The sequence below is a fragment of the Argiope bruennichi genome, chromosome 4 (genome assembly GCF_947563725.1).
Source record: "Argiope bruennichi chromosome 4, qqArgBrue1.1, whole genome shotgun sequence".
In the NCBI taxonomy this organism is placed as follows: Eukaryota; Metazoa; Arthropoda; class Arachnida; order Araneae; family Araneidae; genus Argiope; species Argiope bruennichi.
In genome coordinates, this window is record NC_079154.1 from 67,644,993 (window position 1) to 67,668,366 (window position 23,374).

The 23,374-nt window shown below is 28.4% G+C and overlaps 1 protein-coding gene across 2 annotated transcripts in view; it reads right to left on the reverse strand.

The window, feature by feature from the left end:
- Positions 1–23,122, reverse strand: part of LOC129965885 (homeobox protein CDX-1-like) — a 41,709-nt gene extending 18,587 nt beyond the window's left edge. For both annotated transcript variants that reach the window (XM_056080144.1, XM_056080143.1), the window contains exon 1: positions 22,375–23,122. In XM_056080144.1, the coding sequence (XP_055936119.1) occupies positions 22,375–22,996 (622 nt within the window). In that variant the 5' untranslated portion in view covers positions 22,997–23,122. The remainder of the gene's footprint in view (positions 1–22,374) is intronic.
- Between the last annotated feature and the right edge of the window lie 252 nt (positions 23,123–23,374).

The window sequence follows — 23,374 nt, forward strand, 5'->3', positions numbered from 1 at the left end:
TTGCTCATATATTTTTTTCCCCTTTTTCGTCAATTACTAATCAATTTTTTAATTTAAAATGGCCATTTCCCCCCCCCCCCGATTATTGTTTGTCTTCGCGATTTGCACATTTTATAGATATACGATGATAGTTAATTACATTTAAAATCAATTGTTAATTAAATATCGGGAGGAAGTAAAATTTTATTTTTTGGAAAACCTTTTTATGGGAATAGCTGAAAAATTAGAAGCCGGTTGTGAAATGATAGAGGACAAGTACAGATAAACATACCATAAATTATCTTATTTATCAAAAATCTCCTAATGATATCTTTGCAACTGCAGAACCATCGTACAATGCGTATCGATTTGTATAATACTTATTTAGCATCCCACATAATTTAATGAGAAAATTGTGGGGTATGCATAAGTATCGGAAATATTCTGTGGATTCTCATTGAATCAAAATGACGAAAAATTCCAAAATAAAAGATGTCGTTCTAATTAGGCAGAAGATAAAATATAAGATGTTTCATGGAAACAATTTTAAAAATTTATAATAAAAGAAATAATGCTCGGAAAAATTTTCGGTGTCCGCGAATATGATTAGAGGGACATTATATTTTCTCTCGTATGTTAAAGAAAAAGTAATTCCAAAAGTAACCGAAAAAGGGCATTCACACTTCATGTTGAGATGTTTAATACAAATTAAGCAAACGCAGACAATGAAACAGATCACAATAATATGACACTGTGCATTTATTTTAAAGTAATAGATGCTCAACATGACCACCACCTCATACCATGAGATAAGTGAAGCACTTCACCAACGCTGAGTAAAGTCTGTTGGTATGGATGTCATTGAATGGCATCCTTTAGTACTTCCGAGGTCAAATTTGGTAATCATGAGATCAATTTAAACTCATAACCTCAAATTATCACGTGCCTCCAATAAAACTTCCAACAGGAATGTCTCACTTTCCTAGTCCAGCAGGCAGCTTGTAGATAACGACAGGTAATGCATGTTTTTCCTGCAATGTAGGCAAAACGTGGTGACGCAAGAGAATTTTGCAATGACTATACAGGTTTTCCAGCTGGTTACAGGACAGCGTTTTTCAAAAAAGAAATGAAAGATGCAGTGAAACTATACTAAATAGTCACTTGAGCAATGTGATGGCTTGGTCAGATAATCACGAGGTTTGACATCTCTCAGATATAACTGTTTTGTATTGACATCATAATGTAATGAAAAGTGGGTTCAACCGTCCTCACGACATTCAGCAATCATTATAGGTCACTTTCCCTTTTGAAATTTGCATTAATTTATGGCGCATTCTATAAGGTAATTTCTGATACAACCTTTCTATTCCACCAACACACCTTGCAGTGGCCACAATTTCATTCAGTTTTAAAATGTAATTTTGATATCACGATGATGGCAAATATTGTTAATTTATTTTAGAATCCAATACGGCCTGAAGTTGGCCAGTTGGAATAACATGTCCACTTAAACTATTAACGCTCCGCGCTTTACTTAAAAATTTTTTCGAAATAAAACCAATAGTTTAGCCCGTAAACATTTTACATTAACAGTAAGTGACAATTAATAGATGATGATTATATGCTGATTTCGCAATCCATTATACTAAACATTATACCATCTCTTTGTTCTATATGTCTATAATCATGGCTTGTAATTCAGCATTTAACGATAATGTGTGATTTTGGCCAAATGACTTCCCTCATGCGTTTTATTGCTAATATTATTCTTTTAATAATGAATTACAATTTCAAATAGATCCACTAAATAAATTCTTATGAATTTTTAAAATGGAAATATTATTACATTTATACCATATAGTTAGCAGATAATTGATTTTCAAAAAGTAAAGATAATTTTTTCTTTCTAGAACTATTAAACACTAGAAAATCTATTTTACAAAAATAAAACCTAAGGATGATGAAATTAAAAAAGGTCAGTGATCAATCCCTCAGGTACGGTTTGCACATGCATGCAACTGAAGCCTTAAGTGACACAAAATGCCGGATAGGTGATAAGCAGCTTGAAGTAGTTGGATATTGTATATGTAATTCCTGGGGCACAGAAGTGTCGTATAAGGCATTAACGACACTTCTGATTAATATAGCCCTCAGAGCTCTCTGAAAAATCAGGATAAAATAGAAGCTATATGTTTATTACTCGTTTGCTACCAGTGTGTTTCAACCGCTAATAACTTCTCAAATATTTTATCACTAAAGGTTAGTCTGATACACACTGAACATGCGTTTTGGGTTTAAAGTAATTATAAAAAGAAAAGAGTGGGAAGAAAGTAAAACTATAATAGAAAATTAAGTTCGAATTTTGAGAACTAATTTTCTATTCCGTTTGGAAGAGGTGAAAGTTTGATATATTTTGCTATTGAAATATTTCTTGTTATATTCGTTTTCATATCTATTTTTTTATGTCGGCAAATTTTTAATTTATGTATAATTTTTTTAAAAATAAAAATGAAATGGAAAGCGCTTTAAAACCCACTTCTTAAAGTTTACAATATCCAAGTTTTGCATGTACTTTTACAAACATGTACTTGTGTTTCTAAGCACTTGACTTCAGAAAAGGAAGTAGTTCGTCCTCTTTTCCTTTGTAACACTAGTTCCCTGGAGCAATTTCGAAAAGTTGTGGGAGAAAATTTTTTCCCGAGAAACAGACCTCCAAGGTTGAAGGGGACTTGCTTCCTGCTACATCAAACAAAGGATACACAAGCAGCCGTTGTCGATGGTCAAAGAGATAAAAGAAATCTATCAGTTTTTAGAAAGTTTGAGTTTCCCACTTTAACTTAGTGGGAATTTAATTCAAAATGCTCTGTACAGAAAGACTGAAATAGGCAATAAAAGATTATTGTATTGTATTTCTTAGAGAAGTTTTATTTAGTTGGTCCATTTTTTTATATTGATTTCGCGCTAAAAATCTAATAATAGAAAAAAAATATTAATTTTAATTTTTACCCAAATTCCAGCAAATTCAGTTCCAAAAGTTAAAATTACTATTGAGCGTACTCTCTTAAGTATGTACAGAGTGAAGATAGGATTTTTTTTTCCCATCCTAAAAAACTAAAGTCTATTCAAACCAAAATGAAGATTCTGTTATCAATATATCGATGAAATAATAATAATTTTAGAAGGGAAGCAAAAAAAGCAAACGTACGTATTACATTATTTGTAATCTAAGAACTGTAATGTAGTCAATTCATACTCAAGTGGAATTCATTCACTGATAATTATGGAATCCACTACACATCTTGAATGGGAGGAAAAAAAAACAGCTATACTTATTCCTTCAAAACTGTTCTGCATACTCCCTAAAAAGATGTTATTCCCTACCCGCATAAATATTGAAGTTCTTGAGAAAAACCGAGAAGATCACGAGCGCGCAAATTTTTATTTTCATGAACGTTTTGTGCATTTTATTATAATGAAGAAAACCGAGTATGCAGTTAGTAAACTTTTTTTGACTGACTGAAATCAAAATTTGACAGAAAACTACAATTTCAGCAAAAAGATTACATCTCAAATTTCATTTATGTAAGGTATTGCGGTTATTGTACTGATATGTACATTAGTATACAAGCAGACAGGCGATCAACTCTTTGACGGATTTAAATTAAATATAGATCTGCTTTTTAGATAATAAAATTGTGTTTCCAATTTTACCCATTTAACTTTTTACTTTTAGAGGCTATCATATTCATTTGCATTCGGGCAGATAAACAGAAATTTTTTTGAATATATTTCTTACAAAATTTGCTAGAAATTTACAATTTTTTCCTAAAGAGCGGATACTGAATTTCATTTATCTTGCTCAATGCTTTTTTTCAGTTATCATGTTTATAAGTGGACGATCGGATTGAAAAATGTATAAAATATGGAAAAATGTCAAAGTTTCGATTCCGACTTCAGCTATTTTGACCGAATCGGAATAGGGAAATAACTTTTATTCCTTCAAATTTAATATCATTTTTTCTCATATTAAAAAAAATTCGCCAGGAAACGAAAAAAATTAAATTCAAAGCTATTTCTGTTGATAAATACACTAACCCAAAAAATCCCAAATGGATTTATGTTTCTGTTAATTGCAAACAGAATGGATCTTTTCTTATTTACAAACATATCTTACTATTTATTTTTCAATATATATCTTACTATTATCTTATATATCAATATATATCTTACTATTTCAAACATATCTTACTATTTATTTATACAAACTATTTTTATTTGACCTGATTTTAAATAAAATTCCAGAATTCATTCAAAGGATGAAAGTACAACTTAACTCTTTGGTAAGTGCTGAGGAGATAACTGGATGAGAGAGATACTGTATATCATGATTCAAAAGAAAATGCAGCAGCGCTTTCAAGAAATTACCTCTACTAACTTTCGGAGTAAAAAGAAATAATTAATTTAATTTAATTATCAATTAATCTGATTTTATACATTTATGTATTAGAAAAATAATTATTATATGTGAAAAAGGAATATGTGTATTATTTGGAATCAAAAGCCTGATTCCATACTTTTTTTATGCCTTCTTTTAAATACGAGATGAACGTATGTTTATTCTTAACTAACATTTAAATTTGGACAATTCTTCCAAAGTCAAAACTATTTTTTGAATAGAACTTTTATGTGGAAGTTTATCATACTTCTCAAAATCTAACTGTATCTTCATTTTAAAAAACGCCGAAATATTATAAAATTAAGAGCATTTAATCTTTTGATTCCAACCAAAATTTACCAAAAAAAAAAAAAAAAAAAAAACAATTTTTTCTTTAACCGTATTTTAAAAAGGGTTTTTTTCAGTGACTAAAAAAACAATGTAAAATATCGAAATTAATTTTATTTCTGGAATGTTAAAATATATTGTATATTTTAAAAGCCGAGATTAAAATGCAAAGCTCATCAAATTCTGGTCTAAGTTTCTTAAGTTTCAATATTTATAACAAACATAAGCTCAAAAATGATTTTGCTGTGATGTTCAATTAATACTTTCAATATAAATGTATGGATCAGTTAATTGTATTTTTATATGTTTAATATAATGTTGGAAAGGTCACTAATTCTAAGGGGTGCGTACTTAAGTGAAAAAAAAAAGCAACCCTTCGTCGGAAGTGAAAAACATTTCTGTCAGTTTTCGAACAGAATTATTTTAGGTAAAACCCATACCACTTTTAAGATAGGAAAGAGACATCCATATACGTGAGAGAAGAAACTAACAAAAGCAGTAGCGAAGTGAAAAAGAGGGGAGTGTCTTTTACATTGATCCTTTTGTCCAATTTCACGCCATAAGGGCACCCCTCGATCACTGTTTGTGGAAGGCTACCACCCATGGAGTATATTTTACGATACCGACAGAGACGCGCCTTGACAAAAGGGCTGTTATGTCATAGGTCGTAATGTCGTAGAGACCGAAAGTGAAACCTTTCCGAAGAATGGAATGAGATAGGGGATTGTTATCCAGAAATAGCCACACATGGCTATTAAATTCTATCTCTCTTTAATAATGTACATTTAATTAAAAATAACAGCACTAGTTTTTACCATTCAAATAAATATTACACCTTTTTTTTTACCAACTTATCATTCATTCATCAATAATAATAAGTAAAAATTTGATTGAAAAACTAATAGCAATTGAATAAGTATCCAAATATTTTAAATTAATGTTAAAGTAATGGAACTTAACTGTTTAAGCAGTCTATGTAGATATAAAATAGGAAATTTAATTGTTTTATTTAAAAGCATGATAATTTTGTGAAAGTTCAAAAATTCACTACTAGGATAACATGTTTATTCAATTTGTGTCGAAGCGCAAAACTTTTGTAGACGTCAAAGTTAAGATTCTTTTCATGCTTCGTGCCAATTATTTTTTTAAATATGGGTATAAGGCAGATAAGAATCACTTATGGATCTGTAAGCGATTTTAATAAGAAAGAAGTATTAAAAAAACTCTTCCATGGATAGATGCTGGGTCGGATTAAGTACTGAAAAAGTGTAGAATCGGTTCCCGCCAGGAGACTTGAGCTAAAGAAGTAAGCTTCGAAAGAATATTTTTAAAAATATTATAGTGATAGATTCAATTTTTCTCATAATTTCATTGCAGTTAGCTAGATATAAAAATCCGGTTCAAGTTATATGTTACTTAGTCATTTTTAGAAAACCACATTTCATTCCCTAAGCTTTTTTTTTTTAAAAAATTTTTTTTTAAGCCAGCTCATTTATGTTAAAGAAAATATTTCTATCTAAGCTCAGTGAGCTATAGAAAATAAACTTCTATAAACTTAATGAAATTTCGAAAATACTTATATTTAAATTTGAAGTTACATTTCATAGGTAAATTAAATAAAAGGCATCATTGCTACTGATTTGATTTGAAAATAATATTTTGCATTTTTAAAAAAAACTTCTTTTTTTGTCTGAATTTCAGTTTTGAGCATAAGAATGTTTAATAAATATCTTGTTTCTCTCTCTTTATCTATCTGTTTTTATAATGAGACATCTGCACTGATTTAAATCCACAGTTTTAATTCAATAAAATTCTGGACTACTAATAACAATAAAATACTGGATCTATGAAGTACATTTTCTATAACATATTAGTGTAGGTTCAATCCATTTTTAGTATCTTATATAATTTGAAATTATACAGTACTCACATAATTATAATTATCTCAAATCGTTTGAAAATAAAAATAGGACGATAAAGAAGAAAATAGTAGAAATTAATATTCAGTTTAAATCTTTCTATCTATTACGAACAATTGATTTTAGTTTCTCCAAAATGCATTTTGAAGCATACATTGTATTAAAAAATCTGCTCTTAAACTAGTTTTCTATTTTTCCGAATTTAATACTAATATTTTTTTTAAAAATATATATCATTTTTTGTCTTAAAAGTCAAACGTTATTGTAAAAGTTCATAATTGGTAAGATATGTTAAATAGAAAAGCAATATTGTACGTGAATCAAGAATAATTAAAGAAGACCTCAATAATTAGATGATAAACAATTATTATTTCTTTAGTTCTAGAAATTGTGCTTGGAGTTGCTAATTTTAAAACTTATTATTTGCATCACTTTCAACAATTTATAGTATATTTCAAAAGCTGAAAAGCAATTGTATATTGTTTAAAGTTAATATATTATCGTAATATTTCACTTTCAGTAAATTATAATATGAGTTACAAACGAAAAATATAAAAATTTTGAATTTATCTGTGTTTGCATAATTCATGCATTTTTTTTTAACAGCAGGTTCATACTCAGAAATAAGTTCATATGAAGTTCATGCTCAAGTTCATATGAATTTGTTGTTATTTATATCTTTGAAGACCACTTTCTTCTAGAACAGTTTATAAAAATATCTTTGAGTTTAGATTTAAAAAATTAAAAATATTAGATAAAATCAACTGCCGAAAAATAGGAGGGTTTAAACTTCCAAGTCAATGCTTTTATATTATAAACTAAATTGGTTAAGTTTCTCAAAAAACAAAAAGCACCACTTGTGTTTATGCCCTCATTTATATAAAATGAAATTAAAAAAAATTTAATAGAAAATCTAAGAAAAAAAAAATTGAAATCCAGTTTTTAAATAAAAGTTATTATTAGATTTTATTTTCCGAGAAAGGTTTTTCGCTAAAATTAAATGAAAGTTACAAATTCATGGAAATATATATTAAAAACGCTTCTTATTAAACATAGAAGAGGTTTATGCTATTACTTTAACGAACCTTTACAGCAATTAAAACAAAGCAAATAAAACAGCTGAAAAAAAAAAAAAAGAACGAACATTTTTTTGTTACCCTAAGAGCTGTTAAGCATGGATTTATTTAATAAAGCATAATCCTATAAAATGATTAATTTTTTTTTCTTTGCATCATTTGCTTCAATATTATCGCCATTATCTCTATTACATGTAATCTGACATTTAGAGTAACATCTTACAAAGGGTTGAAAACGGAAGCAGGTCCAACGCAAGTGTCGCATTACCGGAATTCTAGCTGCTTAGGGGGTTCCATTTCAACGACCCTTTCAGGTTCCTTTGACCTTCATCATCATTTTTGAAGATAACTTTATATGGCGCTTTTATTTATGTTTACTTTTTTGGAAAGAGGTGATTCCTAGACTGGAGAAATATCTAAAAATTGGGAAAAAAAAAAAAAAAAAAAAAAGGAAAGGAGCGCCGTTTACTTTATAATCTTTTTAATAAATTCTTATTATAATTGAAAATGTAAAATTTAAAAAATAATCAGAAATAATAATAAAAAAGTCGAAAAATTAAAAATAAATTAAATAATTTTTTTATAAAAAAATCGAATTAAAAAAAATTTTTGTAATTCAATCATTTTTTGTTCTGATAACACATTTCTATGGATTTTTTTTTTTAAACAGAATATTATATTCGTTTTTTTAAAAAAAATCTCGGCAAGTTTTAAATGGAATTGTAAAAATTTAAGGGGAAAAAAATATTTCCCTTCACCACATCTATCATTAAGTTATCAGAACACTAAAGAAAAATGGATTAAATTAGCAGAAATGTTTTTTCATATAAATGACATCAACTAGTTATTATTGCATCGAATTTTTAGAATCGATAGTTATATTAAAATCATAAATGCTCTGAATTGAATTTTATGCACAATATATAAAATTCAATAGTTAAAAGCTTTAATTAAAAAAATTAAAAAATTACTTATTACAAGTTAATTTGTTAAAAATTCTGAGAAAATATTACATGGAAAATAACAGCAATATTCTTCCGGTTCAGTCAGTCGGATGTTTGCGTAAATAAGACGGGAAGTGTGGAGACGAAGGAGGTCAGTAAATAATCCTGTGTTTGTTCTTTCCAAAAATCGTTTTGAGATGGGAGGAACAAATGTAACATGAAGATGAGATACAAGATAGAGAAAAGGAAAAGCTTCAGCGATTATTCTTGAAGATAAATAGTATTCTGAAACGGATAAATGGCATATGATTTGCTATTCTATGCCTCTTGATTTGTGGAAAATAAAATACTATATGAAATAGTGATTATCATCGGTCAAATTGAGCTAAAGAAAAAAGAAATTGTCAAGGAATTTAAAATTTCTCATGAATATCTGAAGAATATTTTTTTCATAGATAAAAAGGGGAAATGTGTTAAAATTATCTTTCAAGCTGTTTATAAAGTTCCTTGAAATAATTTAATTGATGTTCCACGCTTGGGATCGTCATAACTATCATTGATAATAATTGAAATTGATTCAGAACTTATTAAATTGAAAGGCATTCCCCCCTTTTTTTATATCTGTTTATTTTGTTGATATGCTAGTTACAAATATTACAATTCGCTATCGTATAATTATTATTCGCAACATTCAAAATGTTATTAAAAATGGTTTGAAAAGAGTTAAAATGCCCTTAGATTCTTTTCATTGAGCAATTATTCAACTAGTATGTAGTTAATCTTTCAAAATTAAAATAAAATTATTTCAATAAATGATAAAAAGAGACTGAGAAGCATTTCAATTTTAAAAACGTTCTTTTTCACTTTTCTAAATTTGGCAAAGGAAGTTTTATTTATTTGGATATATCCTAATGTTTATCTTTTATTCATTTCCTCGCAATATGAAACTATTTTAAAGCAAATGTATATTTTATACATTATATATTTATTAATGTTATGTTGTTTATTAAGAGTCATACAAGTGCGTGGAGATGAGTTTGCTAGTTAATGCATATCGGGAAAATCTTGAAAATCATATTTCTTCTTTTCTTTTGTATAATATGTGAACATTAAGTGATGTTTAATACCAATAATCAAAGTCACCACTTTTTTTTTTTTTTTTTGCTGCCTATTGAATTACTGTCATACGCCATTATATTAAGGATCCATGACTGAAAAGTAAATTTGTGTCACTTTAATATACGATTATAAAATGAAACTGATAAAATTCGAGTTTCTTAAAACCATATATTTCTTATTTATATTTTTACCATGAAGTAAAAATATAAATAAGAATAAATTTTATCTTGCTCAATCAAACAATTGTTTATTGAACTGTGAACTGAACTTCTTGCCTTAATTGTCAATGCAATGTTACTCTGAAACGATTACGTATTGAGTATTCTCGAATAATTCATAAATTTTTTTAAGCAGCCATCACTGACTTGAAACCACTGTGAAAGAAGAATTTAACTATTCTCTGGACTCATTGCATTTCAATTAATATTTTAATTTGTTTGTTGCTTTACGGTTTTAATTGGGCATAAATCACATTTTAATATTTTCCTTTATGTAAAGGAGTCTGGCTTTGTCAATGAAGCTTGTCATATTGATTTCATCTTCTATTCGTTGCTCTTAATTTATAATTGACTTTTATTTTATCTAGTTTTGGCACAGCTTATCCCTAGAATGGATCTTACCCAGGTTTATGTTCACATATATATTTTCTTTTAGATTATGATTCTAAAATGCCAATAATTAAAGCAAGATGTACAATCTTTCTATATTTTGATTTGTTCGCCTAATATTCTTGCCAATGATCATTACACTCTTCTGAACCAAAAACATAGACGCTTTGACGCACATTAATTACCTCATTATTTTTTTTTATTATAATAGATGCGTTTTAGAGGATTGATTAAATAAGACCAGATCAATACCGATTTGCCACTCTATGGAGTTTGCATATTTTTCAACTATCCTTTAACATGGAAAGTCATTGTATAATTAAGTTAAAATCAGAAAATATTTTCGCTGATATTGTAATATTTAATCATGTTTCAATATCGATTTTTGCATTTGCACTCTCTAATTTAGCAAACAATCATTAAAACGACGTTTTTACAAAATAGTTCACAATGAACAAGTTTATTTAATGAACTATTTCCAAATCAATTTTTACCATTAACTCTGAAGAAATAGAGACCAAAGTCATAGTATTTTTTCCCCCTTCTTTTAATTTTTTTTTATCTTAAAATAAATAAATGAATGAATTATTCAAAATATATTCATTTAATTGTTTGCTTAGATTGTTAAATATCATGTTTACATTCATCCCACCATTATGTTATAAAAATTATCATGCAAATGTATTTTAAAAGTAACTTAAATTTTTCTTTTCTAATTTTGTTTGGTTATGAATCGGGCAAATAAATGATTTAGAACTACATAACATTATTATCCATTTAATAGAAATATAATCTCGCTTCTTTTCACACCCCCTCCGTTAAACATAAATGCTAAAATAATAATAATAATAATAATAATTACGCTCTTGCTAAGTATTCTCTTTAATAAATAATAGGTATTATACTTGCATATTAGTATCAATATGAACATAAACTTTCAGTAGCAGTATTAATATTTTTTTTATCATTAAAGAAATCTGAAAGCTTTTATTCCAATCAAAATAAAAATTTAATCAACAATAATGTTGTGATCGTTTAGAAATTTGATTCTTCATCAAATAATACATGTATTAATAAGCTGCAAAGGATAGTTTTTAACAACTAGTATTTTCCACCATGGATTACAACTTTTATTTTTTTTTAAATAAAGAAATGAACTAGTGAGCCCTATTTTTCGAATATATTTTGCATATTTCTAATCAAAATGTTATCACCTTTCATCGCAACATAAATATTAAGAAATTTGGCAAGGTCGTGAACGCCGCGAGTTCTCAGATTTTTGAATACCGCACATGAATGTTGCGCGCACCGTGACATAGTAAAGAAAATAAAATGTACATTTTGAACATATTTTTATGACCCAGTTGAAATAAACTTTGATACATAATTATAATTTAGTATAAAGCTCGAGATTTTATTTATTTTTTCTGTTGCACTGTTTCTGTTCAACATCTGATATTTATCTAATATATATGCTAAATCTGGGTATCAAATTTACTTTATATTACTTTTTTCTTTTGGAAATATTGTTTGAAGATGCGTGAGGTTATTCAGGTAGAAGGACAAATAAATTTCCTCTCAGTGGACTTTGTTGAAATTCTGATAGAAATTTACAAATTTACTGTAAAGACCACATACCAAATTTCATTTCTAGTGTCTTTGAGTTATCGTATTCACATACAGACAAAATTCCAAAAGCTTTTTTTAAAACTCAAAACGAATTGAAATGTACAGATTCACCAAAATCTTTACTTTTGATTTTATTGAATAAGTTCGAATGCTTTCGCAATTTCAATATTTTCTCTTTCAGTTCTTTCTCTTTTGCATTACTTTCTTCATTTACGAGAAAGTAAAATCAACCGTAAGATTTTAGCCTATAGCTTTTGAGGAAATTCCCTTCTCCTTCGAAATAACCACGCCATTTTCGTTCTTATCAGTTCACAGTTACCTGCTGATGGGAAATTAAGTGATATCCCTTTGTTCTGGTGGGCTAAGTACGAGAACTTAATGTCATAAAAATGTTACGAAAAACAAGCAGAAACAAAGGTTCTGTGGATCTCAAATCTGCTGAAAGATTTACAGCCCGGCAAACACATGTATCTTGTTTAAACAGGACGGCCAAGTTGCGTATTCACCGCCAAAACGGACCGCCTGATAAGATGCGCACAATTTTGATGGAATTTTTGCGATGTACCTGACCCCCTTTATACTGACGCACTTTTGTTGCTAGGACAGTAAACCATTATTCGATTGACTAACTTTTGACTTTCAAAACAAGGTCGAAGAGTTTTAAAATTAGTGAAAGCAAAACAGTTTTCATCAAGTAATTTAATGAGAAGAAGTTCAGTTAATTCAGTGTTTAAATTATACTTGCTCAAATTTATTTAATATAAGATTTTAATCTTTCTTAAATTCATAAAAAGATGTATGAAAAATGAAAGTAGTTGCATCTGATAACTTTTTTCATTTCTAACATTGATTTTCTGGTAACAAAGAATTTAACATTTTTCAAAGTCAATCGAATAGACAAGCTTTAATAATTTCGATTTGTTTATATTTACAATAAAACAATATATATTACAATATATATAACAATTGTTTATATTTAGATATCGTTATTCATATGTTTAACAAAAAAAAGTAATCCTTAACTTGCTTGAAAGCAAGTACCAAAGCATGTTATATTCTCAGAGAGGAAATTTTCTTGGTTACAGTTTACTATAATAATTGTATACAAATACTTGAAAAATAAGGTTAGATTTTTTTGGGGGGAAGGGGAGAGATTGCTCAAAAGTGCTCAGATTGGACGTGGAATGATTGCCTAAATTTTACGGTCAAATTAAGGCAACAATTATATAGTCCAGAAAGCAGTTATAGCTATTATCGTTTCTAATAAACTAAAATTAAAACAAGCTAAAGTGAAAGGACACAATAAAGGGATGTTAAAGACATCAAAATGTCAGTTCAAACAGAATAAATACTTAGTGTTTTGAATCTTGAAGGGAAAAAAAAAAAAGAAAGAAATGATGCAGTTCATATAATTTAAGCTTGAATTCAAACTTTATGTACTAATATAAACTTGAAAATAAATGGAAAAAAAATTGTTTTATTGAGCTTAAAGAGATTGGTGAACGCAATTAGTGGAACCATTTTCTTTATTTGGACCAATGACACAATTTGAATAGGTTGTTTTATTCTATTTTAAAGCGGATTTCTCAGAAAGTTCATTCCATTTTTAAAGGCACATAATCTACAAAAAAAAATCTACAATCTCAATTTAAATGCCCTTCTTTTAAAGTACGCAGCAATAAACTATTTTCCTTCTTAAGATGGTATCCAATAAAAATGTGAAGGAAACAAAACCTTATCGTATGGTAATTTTGTGGAAGGCGCAAATCATTATATTTTCCAACCAATTAAGTCACGATTTTTTTGTTAGTTTATGTAATTAGTTCTATCACTGAAACCAGAATTTAACACCAAAACTTAGTCTTGTAATAGATTAAAAAAATCAGTGCTGCATCGAACACATGCTCTTCAAATTTCATAAGTGAAAATATCCTCTTCAGACATCTATTTTCTTTAATTCTTTACGATTTTATTTCATAAAATTTACATTTTGTACAGGATAGTAAGACATTTCTCGGAATAACAACAGTATTGATTATGTGAATGGAATTGCTAAGATTAATTTTTTTTGGAAATAATATTCATAATTAAGATATATTGAAGTAAACAATGTTTTCCCTTCATTTTTTAAAGTAATGCATTGCAGAAGAATCTTAGAAATATATTATTTAGTTGCTAGAAATATATTTAACAACAATCATACAAGATTCTTCTTCATAGAGCATTAAATTATATTTTGAAAAAAAAAAAATATTTAACTTGTTCGCTTGTTGACGTTGCTTATATGATATAAAAATGTATGACTTCCTACATAATTGAGGTTCTATTTGTCAGTGTTTTTCTTTTAATTTTGAAGTACGAAAAAAATTTAATTTTCAATAATTTAAAAATAATATATGGCAGAACTCCATGTTCGAAGTAATTGACTTACGCGCAATTTTTTTTTAATTTAATTTCTTTTGCGTTATTTGTCTGGTTTAATTAAATGTTAAGCCAATTTAACTCCCGCTATAATGATGTTTTAAAGGTTATGAGATTAACATTTCAATACCTTAATAATTACAATACTTGTGATAGATGTCTGTAATTTGAAAATATACTATATCTACAATTTGTAGTCTCCACTTTTCAAAGAATATTTCAAATTCTCTTTATATTTCAGTTAGAAAAGGAATTAAAGGAATTTTTTTCTTCAGTATTTAATATAAATTGCATTCTTGGACAGTAAAATAGCTTGACGGACCTAGAAGCATTGAAGGACAAATACTTTCGCCACCAAAGCAATAATCAAAATTTTATAGTGAACATAAATATTGACGAAAATACAATGATAAAAGAAGCTAAGAGTATTTACTCCAAAATAAGAATCTAACTTTTTTTTGTATATAATTAAGAAAAGATTAATGCATATACAAATAAGGGGGCTGAAGCATCCGAGATACAATTTCGCAATTAACATATTTTTGAAATATTAAATATTATATGTTTATAATACTTGAAAGTTAAAAGGAAAAACAAATTAATTATTTTTATTTATGAGAAATAACTTGCTTTAAAAAAATATCGTTCATTAAAATAGATACCTATTAATTGATAGAAGAGTTAAATAAATTTTTATGTTACTTCTCTGTCTCTTTCTTATCAACAACCACCTTTTCGTCTTTTTCTTTGTAAATTTTTAATTATTTATATAAATTCTCATTTTGCATGAAATATGTTATTTTGAATTATATATCTGAAAGATATATAATTCAAAATACTATAATACATTTAGCTGCTCTATAATACATTTAGTAATTATTTTGATTGTTAAAAATTCTGAATATTGATGATAATTGAACATTGCTTTCTATAATATATATAAGAAAGTTGTTATGTTTTACATTGAGAATAATAATTCCAAATTAATTTAATTTTGATTATATTTATGTACTGAATGCATTTTTTTTTGTAATTGAAATATTTATATACAATCTTGGTAAAGAAACTTTTAAAACATGAATGTTGTTTAAATTTATAATTAGTAAACATTTATATCCTTCAAAATTTATATCCACTTCGGAAAAGGGGAGAGATTTCTTCTCGATATATTTTTGGGAATGATTCTTAATTTCCAGAATTTTCCTTTTAATTTTTTTAATTATTCTTGACATTGATCTTTGCTTTGGCCAGCTTTTAAGGATGGGTAATTTCGCAGAAAAGACTGTTGTATTTTGTTTTCAAAAGCCCTTTACATTTTTCGAATTTTTAGTTAAAGCAGTGCCATGTAACTGCATTCTTAAGTTTATTATGATATTGTCGATATTGATATCTATTTTGCACATGTGATGGCTTTACTTTTAATGTCTCGGAAATTTCAGTGCTGTTATTCCAATTTAAAATCGGATCTAATGAATTGGGGAAATAAAAGTAAATACTTATTATCTTATAAAAGCAAATACAATAAGCTCCAAATCAAGAGATAGAACTTCAAACCCCTTTCTCTCTTTTTTAAAGAGTAATTTTCAATTTTACCGTGGGAAAAAAGGCAATCGCTCTGTGAGAAAGAGCTCTCTGTCATCCATCATCTCTTATCAGAGCGAGCGCTCTCTGTAGCCCCTCTAGACACACGCCAAGTTTTCCTGCCAAAGGTAATTAAGCTCGAGAAGGCTACAATGTGAGTGTAAATTGCACTGGTTAATGAGTGAACGCAACTACGACTGAGCACAAGTGCCACTATCCAGTCTCTCTCACAACGGTCATACATACTATGCTGACAGCAACGGCTTTCGTCCATCTGTCTCGCTTCTTATTATTTTATCTGTCAATTAGTTACAATTTAAACTACTCAAATGAATCTAAATTCTCATTCGATACGGAAATAATATATGAGTCAGAGCATAAAATCAATTACTGTTTCTGTATTTCGTCAAGTCTTTGCAGAAGAAATTAAAGCTATTAAAAAATAAGAAATTTGAAAGTAAGTAGTGGGCAAATATTAAAACTGAAGACATTTAAATTCAAAGAATTTCCGAAAGACATACTATTCCGATTACTTTTATCTTCAAAAAACTTCCTTGCGAAACTTTATATTAAATTTTCATTCCTGACTCAGAACGTAGTGTTAGGATGTTAAAATTTGCAGACCTAACATGAATACATGTTGGTAGAATTACAGCTCGGCAGGAGTTTAGATGAAAATAGATTTGTAAGACAAAAAAATGCTATCTGTTTAATTTAATAAATCTCTATTTCCCATGCTTCCTTAATTTTTATGTAACTAACTACCTTTACAACATGTTGTTAAAAAGGAATTCTAATTCAAGTGATTTGCATGGAGTACTTCTAGGGATTATGTTTTTTCCCCCTTAAAAGCGGCGAAATATTTGTATGCTAGACAATTCCCGGTGCATACAATTTTGTCAGTTACCAAAATTACTCAAAGAAAATAAGATCTGTCCATCTGAAAATCCATCTGTCAGGTCTCCTTACAACTAATTCTAACGTATGCATATTCTGTTTCGGGTTATGTTGACCTAAATTAAACAATAGTACATCAAAACACAACTGTCAAAATGACAGCAAAAGCTTTATGGTTCTTAAGAAGTAGTGGCTTCCAACTCCCATCTCTTAATCTATCATTGGGATGGAAACAACTGTTTGTGACGAAATAAACCCAAAACCGAGTACATCCGAGCTAGAGTAAATCTAGTAAACTAGCATTAAAATCCGAATTTACAAAAATTGCCCGTATGAAAACAAGTCCAACTTCTCAAAATATGTTTATTATTTTAACAAAAATAAAACTAACTAATAGAATATTATAAGTTATTGGTATGTTCCAAGACTAGCGCATATTTAATCAATCCGGCGTAACTATCTCAGCATCAAACAAGGACCTTTGAAAAAATATTCTCTAAAGATCCTTACTTGCTTGGAAAATCTTAAGAATTCCTTAATGCCTTGAAATAATTTCTCTCATTACACAGTATAATCGCGAATCCACCATTACATTGCAATCATCAAAGCTATCTAAATCAATTAATGCGTGAAATAATCAATTTAAAATAGTTATCTTATTTATTCCATTGATATTTGATATATGGATGAGTTAAAAGAGGGATAAAACAATAAAAGTTTAGAGTAAATTTATAATTAATTTGAATCCAGAAGATGCCTAAAATTGTAACATTACCGAATTTTTTTACCGAATTTCTGAACAATTGTACTTTAGGTGATTTATAAAAAAACAAGAAGATGCTATTTAAACCACTATAATTTTAGCCCGTAGATATATTCTATTTCTAAATATAGCTTTAATCTTTTTCATTCATTTAGTTTTCGCACTGATTAATTTTTGTGTAATAATATACTTACTTCAATTTTACTCCACTGTGTAATAATAAAGATAACTTTTTCAAAACTTTACTATCCAAGAAAGAAAAACAAATGGAGAGCACTATATGCTCTATTTACAAAAGCTTTTGGATTTGGGAAAAGATTTTGGATTTATGTACTTCTTTCTGTCCTTTTTTCTTTTATTTTATTAGCCCTAAATTCGGAATATATTTAACTAATCAAGAAAGTTAAATCTAGACTCACTGTAAGGATTGTCACATTCTGAATAATCTGAGAGAGAAAAATAAGAAATTTTGGCAATCTAAAACGTTAAGGAATTTTTTATTTTATTGTAAAATATTGGTTATTACTTCGATTATATGTATCACAAAGTTTTTAACAGGAAAAAATGCGATTCATTTTTTTTAATCTAAAAGTTAAAAGAAAATAAATGGCTCGATATATCGAAATATATTTCATTGATGTATTTGAAAACTTCAAGCTGTCATTTTTAGAATAACCAATAATTATTGAACCACTATCTTGAATCATGCAATTCATTCAATCCAATTTATCATTGAATTGAGATGCGAATATCACGATTGAACGATTCTTAACGATGTTATTTAATAGTTTTGTTTATAATAACCTAGCGAATCTCATTCTATAATTATCGAGATACTTAAAGCAATGTAATAACATTTTAAGGCACCGATACTCATATGCGCGGTGGCATTTCAAAAATACACAATGACTGCAAAAATATTTTCAGAAAAATGTTAGCAATGCTTGGAGCGAATCCACTCCTTTTAGAGAGAGGTTAAAGGGGTGGGGGCGAAATGCAGTAAAGGAAATCTTCTAAACTAAATGGAATTTTCATTATCTGTTTTACAATCTTAAGTCAAATGGAACTTCCAATATTCCTTTACCTGTGATGCCGACATTGTTCCCTTAGAATTGAAACCTCAGGTCGGCATTGGTCTACAAAGGTAAAAGACTTCTTCAAGTCACTTCGCCTTACGTCTAATTTTATGGGCCATTTTACAACAGGTGGAGTCTGATTGTTACTATTTCGTTTGCTGACAGGAGATGGATGTCTTTATAGCAGCACTTTTCGAGCTTCTTTAGGAAAACCAGTGTTAGCTGACTTTTATGTGTTTTATTAGAAAGGATCAATGATAAACATGGCCTTAGATGTTTTTGTTAACTTTCCGCAAACTGTCAGTCGGTAGGGTAGAGAATAAAATAAAAAAAATTGATGAAAGTATTGATACGTTCTTTGATGTTCGGCGGAAAGCTGATTGTTGAAAAAAAAAAAATTGTTTTATATTACTGCACCCTTTTGCAAATTGCCACTTATAGGTTTTTACAATTTTTGACCGAAAACGGCAGAATGCTTATGAGTTATAATCCAATATATTTGCTAACAGGGTTTGCATACGCAACATTTTTTAGAAGTTTTAATGCTAATATTAAACTCATTCCAGTAGAAAAAATATTAGAAATCACTGAATTTGAACTACTATTAAAAGACTGAAAAAATTTAAACAATTTCGGGAAACCTCTGTTTGTCTTGTATGTTTAAAACTTGGGTTAAAGGGGGAATGTATGATTTTGTTGCAAATGTGAAGAATTAAATCTTTTATCAACTAAAATACTAGACTATTAAATAAATTTAAAAATCCGATAAAAGCCTTTACGTGATATAAGAAAGGAATTGGGTAAAAATGCATATAATAAAATTGTAGATAATTTGCAGTATGTTTATAAAGAAAAATAGAAAAAAATAACAATTTTATCATTCATAATATTTAATGAAAATTTATAGTTCAACAGTTTACACTGATTAATTTGAAAATATTGCAGTATTAGACAGATAAAAAAATTCTTATACCCCTTCCATCTTATAACTCGCACATGTATCTTAATCTGTATAAAAAGTATTGTTACTTATTATTATATTTTATCATTAATATTACACTTTTTCTTAATTAGTTGAGATAAGTGTATACTTTTTATTAAATAAGTAAAATTTTTTAATTACGCGAATATTCAAAATCAAAATCGGTGAAAAACATAACATTATTTTATTTCGTTTTCAAAAATATAAACAATTATTTTTTTTCCAAACATATTTATTATTATGAGGAAATCATTAATAATAGAGTTTTCCAGAACACTCAATATAAAATGGAGGACAGTGAAACTGATTTGTAAATTGTTGAATTTAGTTCTAAATTTCTCATAAAAATGTTTTCTTATTATAGCTTGTTTAAAAAATGAACAATATTATTGTTACTGAACTTCTCTGTTTGTCCATTAAATTTGAGAAATAAAGTAAGTTAAATTGTTTCAGCAACATAAACAATAGCAACTTAAGCAATTTTATGGTTTGTTTTAATTCAAACAGTAGTAGTGATGGTCATTTAAGAACTATAGAATTCATCTTATACATTTAAATTTCAGCTTAATGACCGGTTTTATGGCTCTAAAAATCAGTTTCAAAACAAATGTAAGTATCTATGATTCTTAAATGATATTTAATAGAAAATAGAAATTTATCAGACACAGAGACAAAACAAATCCGATTTTTCTCCATAAAATATTATAATGTATATCTATAAAACGTTTTTTTTTTTAATGTTTTGCTTATATGAAAGATTAATGTATAAAAAATGTGCACTTATTTAATTTTTCAAAAACATGTTAATGCATTATGAGTGTCGCTATGAACATTAGAAATTCTAGATAAGATTAATATATAAGAAATAAAGTATAAAATTGATGATATTTATATCTGTTATTTGAATGATTAATTATTGGAGGTGGTTTTGTAAAATTTTATTTTCTTGCAATCGACAATTATTTCTTATTTATGTGTACTCTAGTAATAATAAAAATATTAATAACCTATTAAAATATTTTAAACATAATTGTTTATTTATATTTTCTATTAATGATTAATATTTGCCAAATAAAATGTAAAAAACAATATTATGCCAATGTTACAATTGTACTTTATAAATAGTATATTTATTTATTATAGTTTTATATTTAATTAAAGAATAAATTCAGTAAGGAATGTAAAATGTAAAGAAATAGTTGCAAATACTTTAGTACAATTAAAGAAGAATAAAGAAATAAAAAGCAGTTACTATGAATAAAGCATAATGTAATAAAAAATAATTTAAAAATTCAGCAAATTTGTAAATAAGTGGTTTTGCAGAACATTTTTTCTTTTCACAGTAAAAAAAAGTATAATTTTATCCGCATTTGCAAACGTATCAATTGAGCAATAGTAATGTCATATACATATAGAACTGGATTCAAATAGAGTCTGTAGTTTTCACTAACACAATACTAAGCTCAACAAATAAAACTACTTCCCATTAACACAGGTTTAGTGTATTGTAACATTTAAACTCAAGGGTGAAATATTTTTTCTTCAATTAAAAGCTTTCAGTGATGATTCTTATTCCTCGAACTCCGCAATATAGAGAAATCAGAGAATTCCAAATATAGAAAACTCTATTGAACTCCATAATATAGAGACATAATATATTGACACTTTAAAAGATAATATTTACTTGCCTTTTCTCTTAGAAATGCTTATGCCCGGAGTTTCTAAAATCTTCACTGAAGTCTGACAGTGTTTCCGGTATTTTAAAATTATTTTGGACAAATTATTGCTATACTCAAATAGGCTTCAATTGGTATGGATGAATCTAAAATGATATGTTTTACATTTCGTGTTATTGTAGAAGTGACTAAAATATAACCTTTTTCCCACCCTTGCTCAAGGAACAAAACATCATCGTGGGAACTAAATCGCCTAGAGATGACCACTCATTTCCTACTGAGCGTGAATGTGATAATTACTGATGACCCCCTCCTAGTGCTTTACACTTCATTCATATCTCCAGGACTTCTGGATCCTTGCCCTGAAGTAATTTGCAATCAATCATGTTTGTTGGTCAAGTGAAGCGTGGGAAATTCTTTTCGGTGAAAGTTTTGTCCCAATAGTGAAGGTGAAATCCAGATTTCAAGAATATTGTATGAAATGAACATGGCAGAAGAATCTTAATATTGAAGAAAATTCATATGGTAATTATTAGTTATCCTCATTTTCGGTTATGATATTTTAGAGCAAAAATTGATTTTATCGTATATTTTGGAAAGAAAATAATACATCTACTTCAAATCATTATATTAATAAAATTCATTAAACAATATTAATAAATTATATCTAAATTTCATTTGAACACACTATAGAGAACTTCAGTTCAATAATTATGGATAGAATTAATCAAAACATATGACTTTCGTAAATTGCTGCGGAATTTAAAACATTCGTTTGAGAAAAGGATGAAATATTATATTGACGTTTCTACAGTTATTAGTTTGACGTTCCTACATTATGATAATATAGCTTGACATATGTGTGATTTGAGTTTCATTATACGGACACAAAATTTTATGGGAACAAAATACTGCTCTCACCTGGATTTGGTTGAGACTGCTGGTAAGATGTTTTCCTTATCCATTCAAATGGACTTCTTGCAGGTTGTGGCCTAAATAAACCGTTCCCACTTTGATTAACATGCAGGGGCATATTAACAGGTGAATCAGTGCCACTCATACCATCGCTTGACACAGCAACCACAGATTCAGAGCTAGGATTTTCAAGCGGCTCTGTTGAAACTACACCTTGCTCAATTTTTTCTTGTACCCTCATGTGTCCTGGACTTTGAAGAGAATAGTCTGCCGGACTCATTTCAGATCCATTTCTCTGATAGTGGTATGCCGTATTGCTGTCTGCAGGAAATTGCACGATGCCTTGGCCCTGATAACTGCAAGGATTTGTTGTCAAAGGCATCCATTCATCCAGAGGAACCATGTGGGATCGCGGCTGGTTATTGGCAGATACAGCATACAGAGACCACGAATTATGAAAGTTCTGTGGGTAGCTACTGTTTTCCATGATCGACTGAGCATTGCAGGAATTAAAATTTATACTGTCCGTATATTGAGCATAGGTAGTTTGATGTCCATAGTTTTGAGACAAGCCATATGCGGCTTGGTGTCTGGTAGAAGGTGAAAACATTTCATAAGTTGAAACCATGCCTCACGGAATGGATCATTGGTGAAAGGAATACACAAGACGGGTTTAGCGTGGAAAAACAGAAATTTAGCAGTCGCAGTTTTTATGTTTGGAAGAGGGTGTGAATTCTGTTCTGCGCATGGTAAAGCCTCCCTCACCTAAAGGACTGGAAGGAAGCCAATGAGGCACAACCTCCGAGTTTTCATTATCCAATCACCCTACTGCACTTCTCCTCTGATTCGCAGAATCTCCCCCCCCCCCGGGTGTTTGGTCACACGTCTAGCTCTCGCCGATAAGGAAAAATCTTACCGTGAAATTGCGGTTAAAACTGATAAAAAAAATCATTAGAATTGAAAATAGCTCTATAGTTTATCTTTGTTTAAAATACAATGGGAAAAC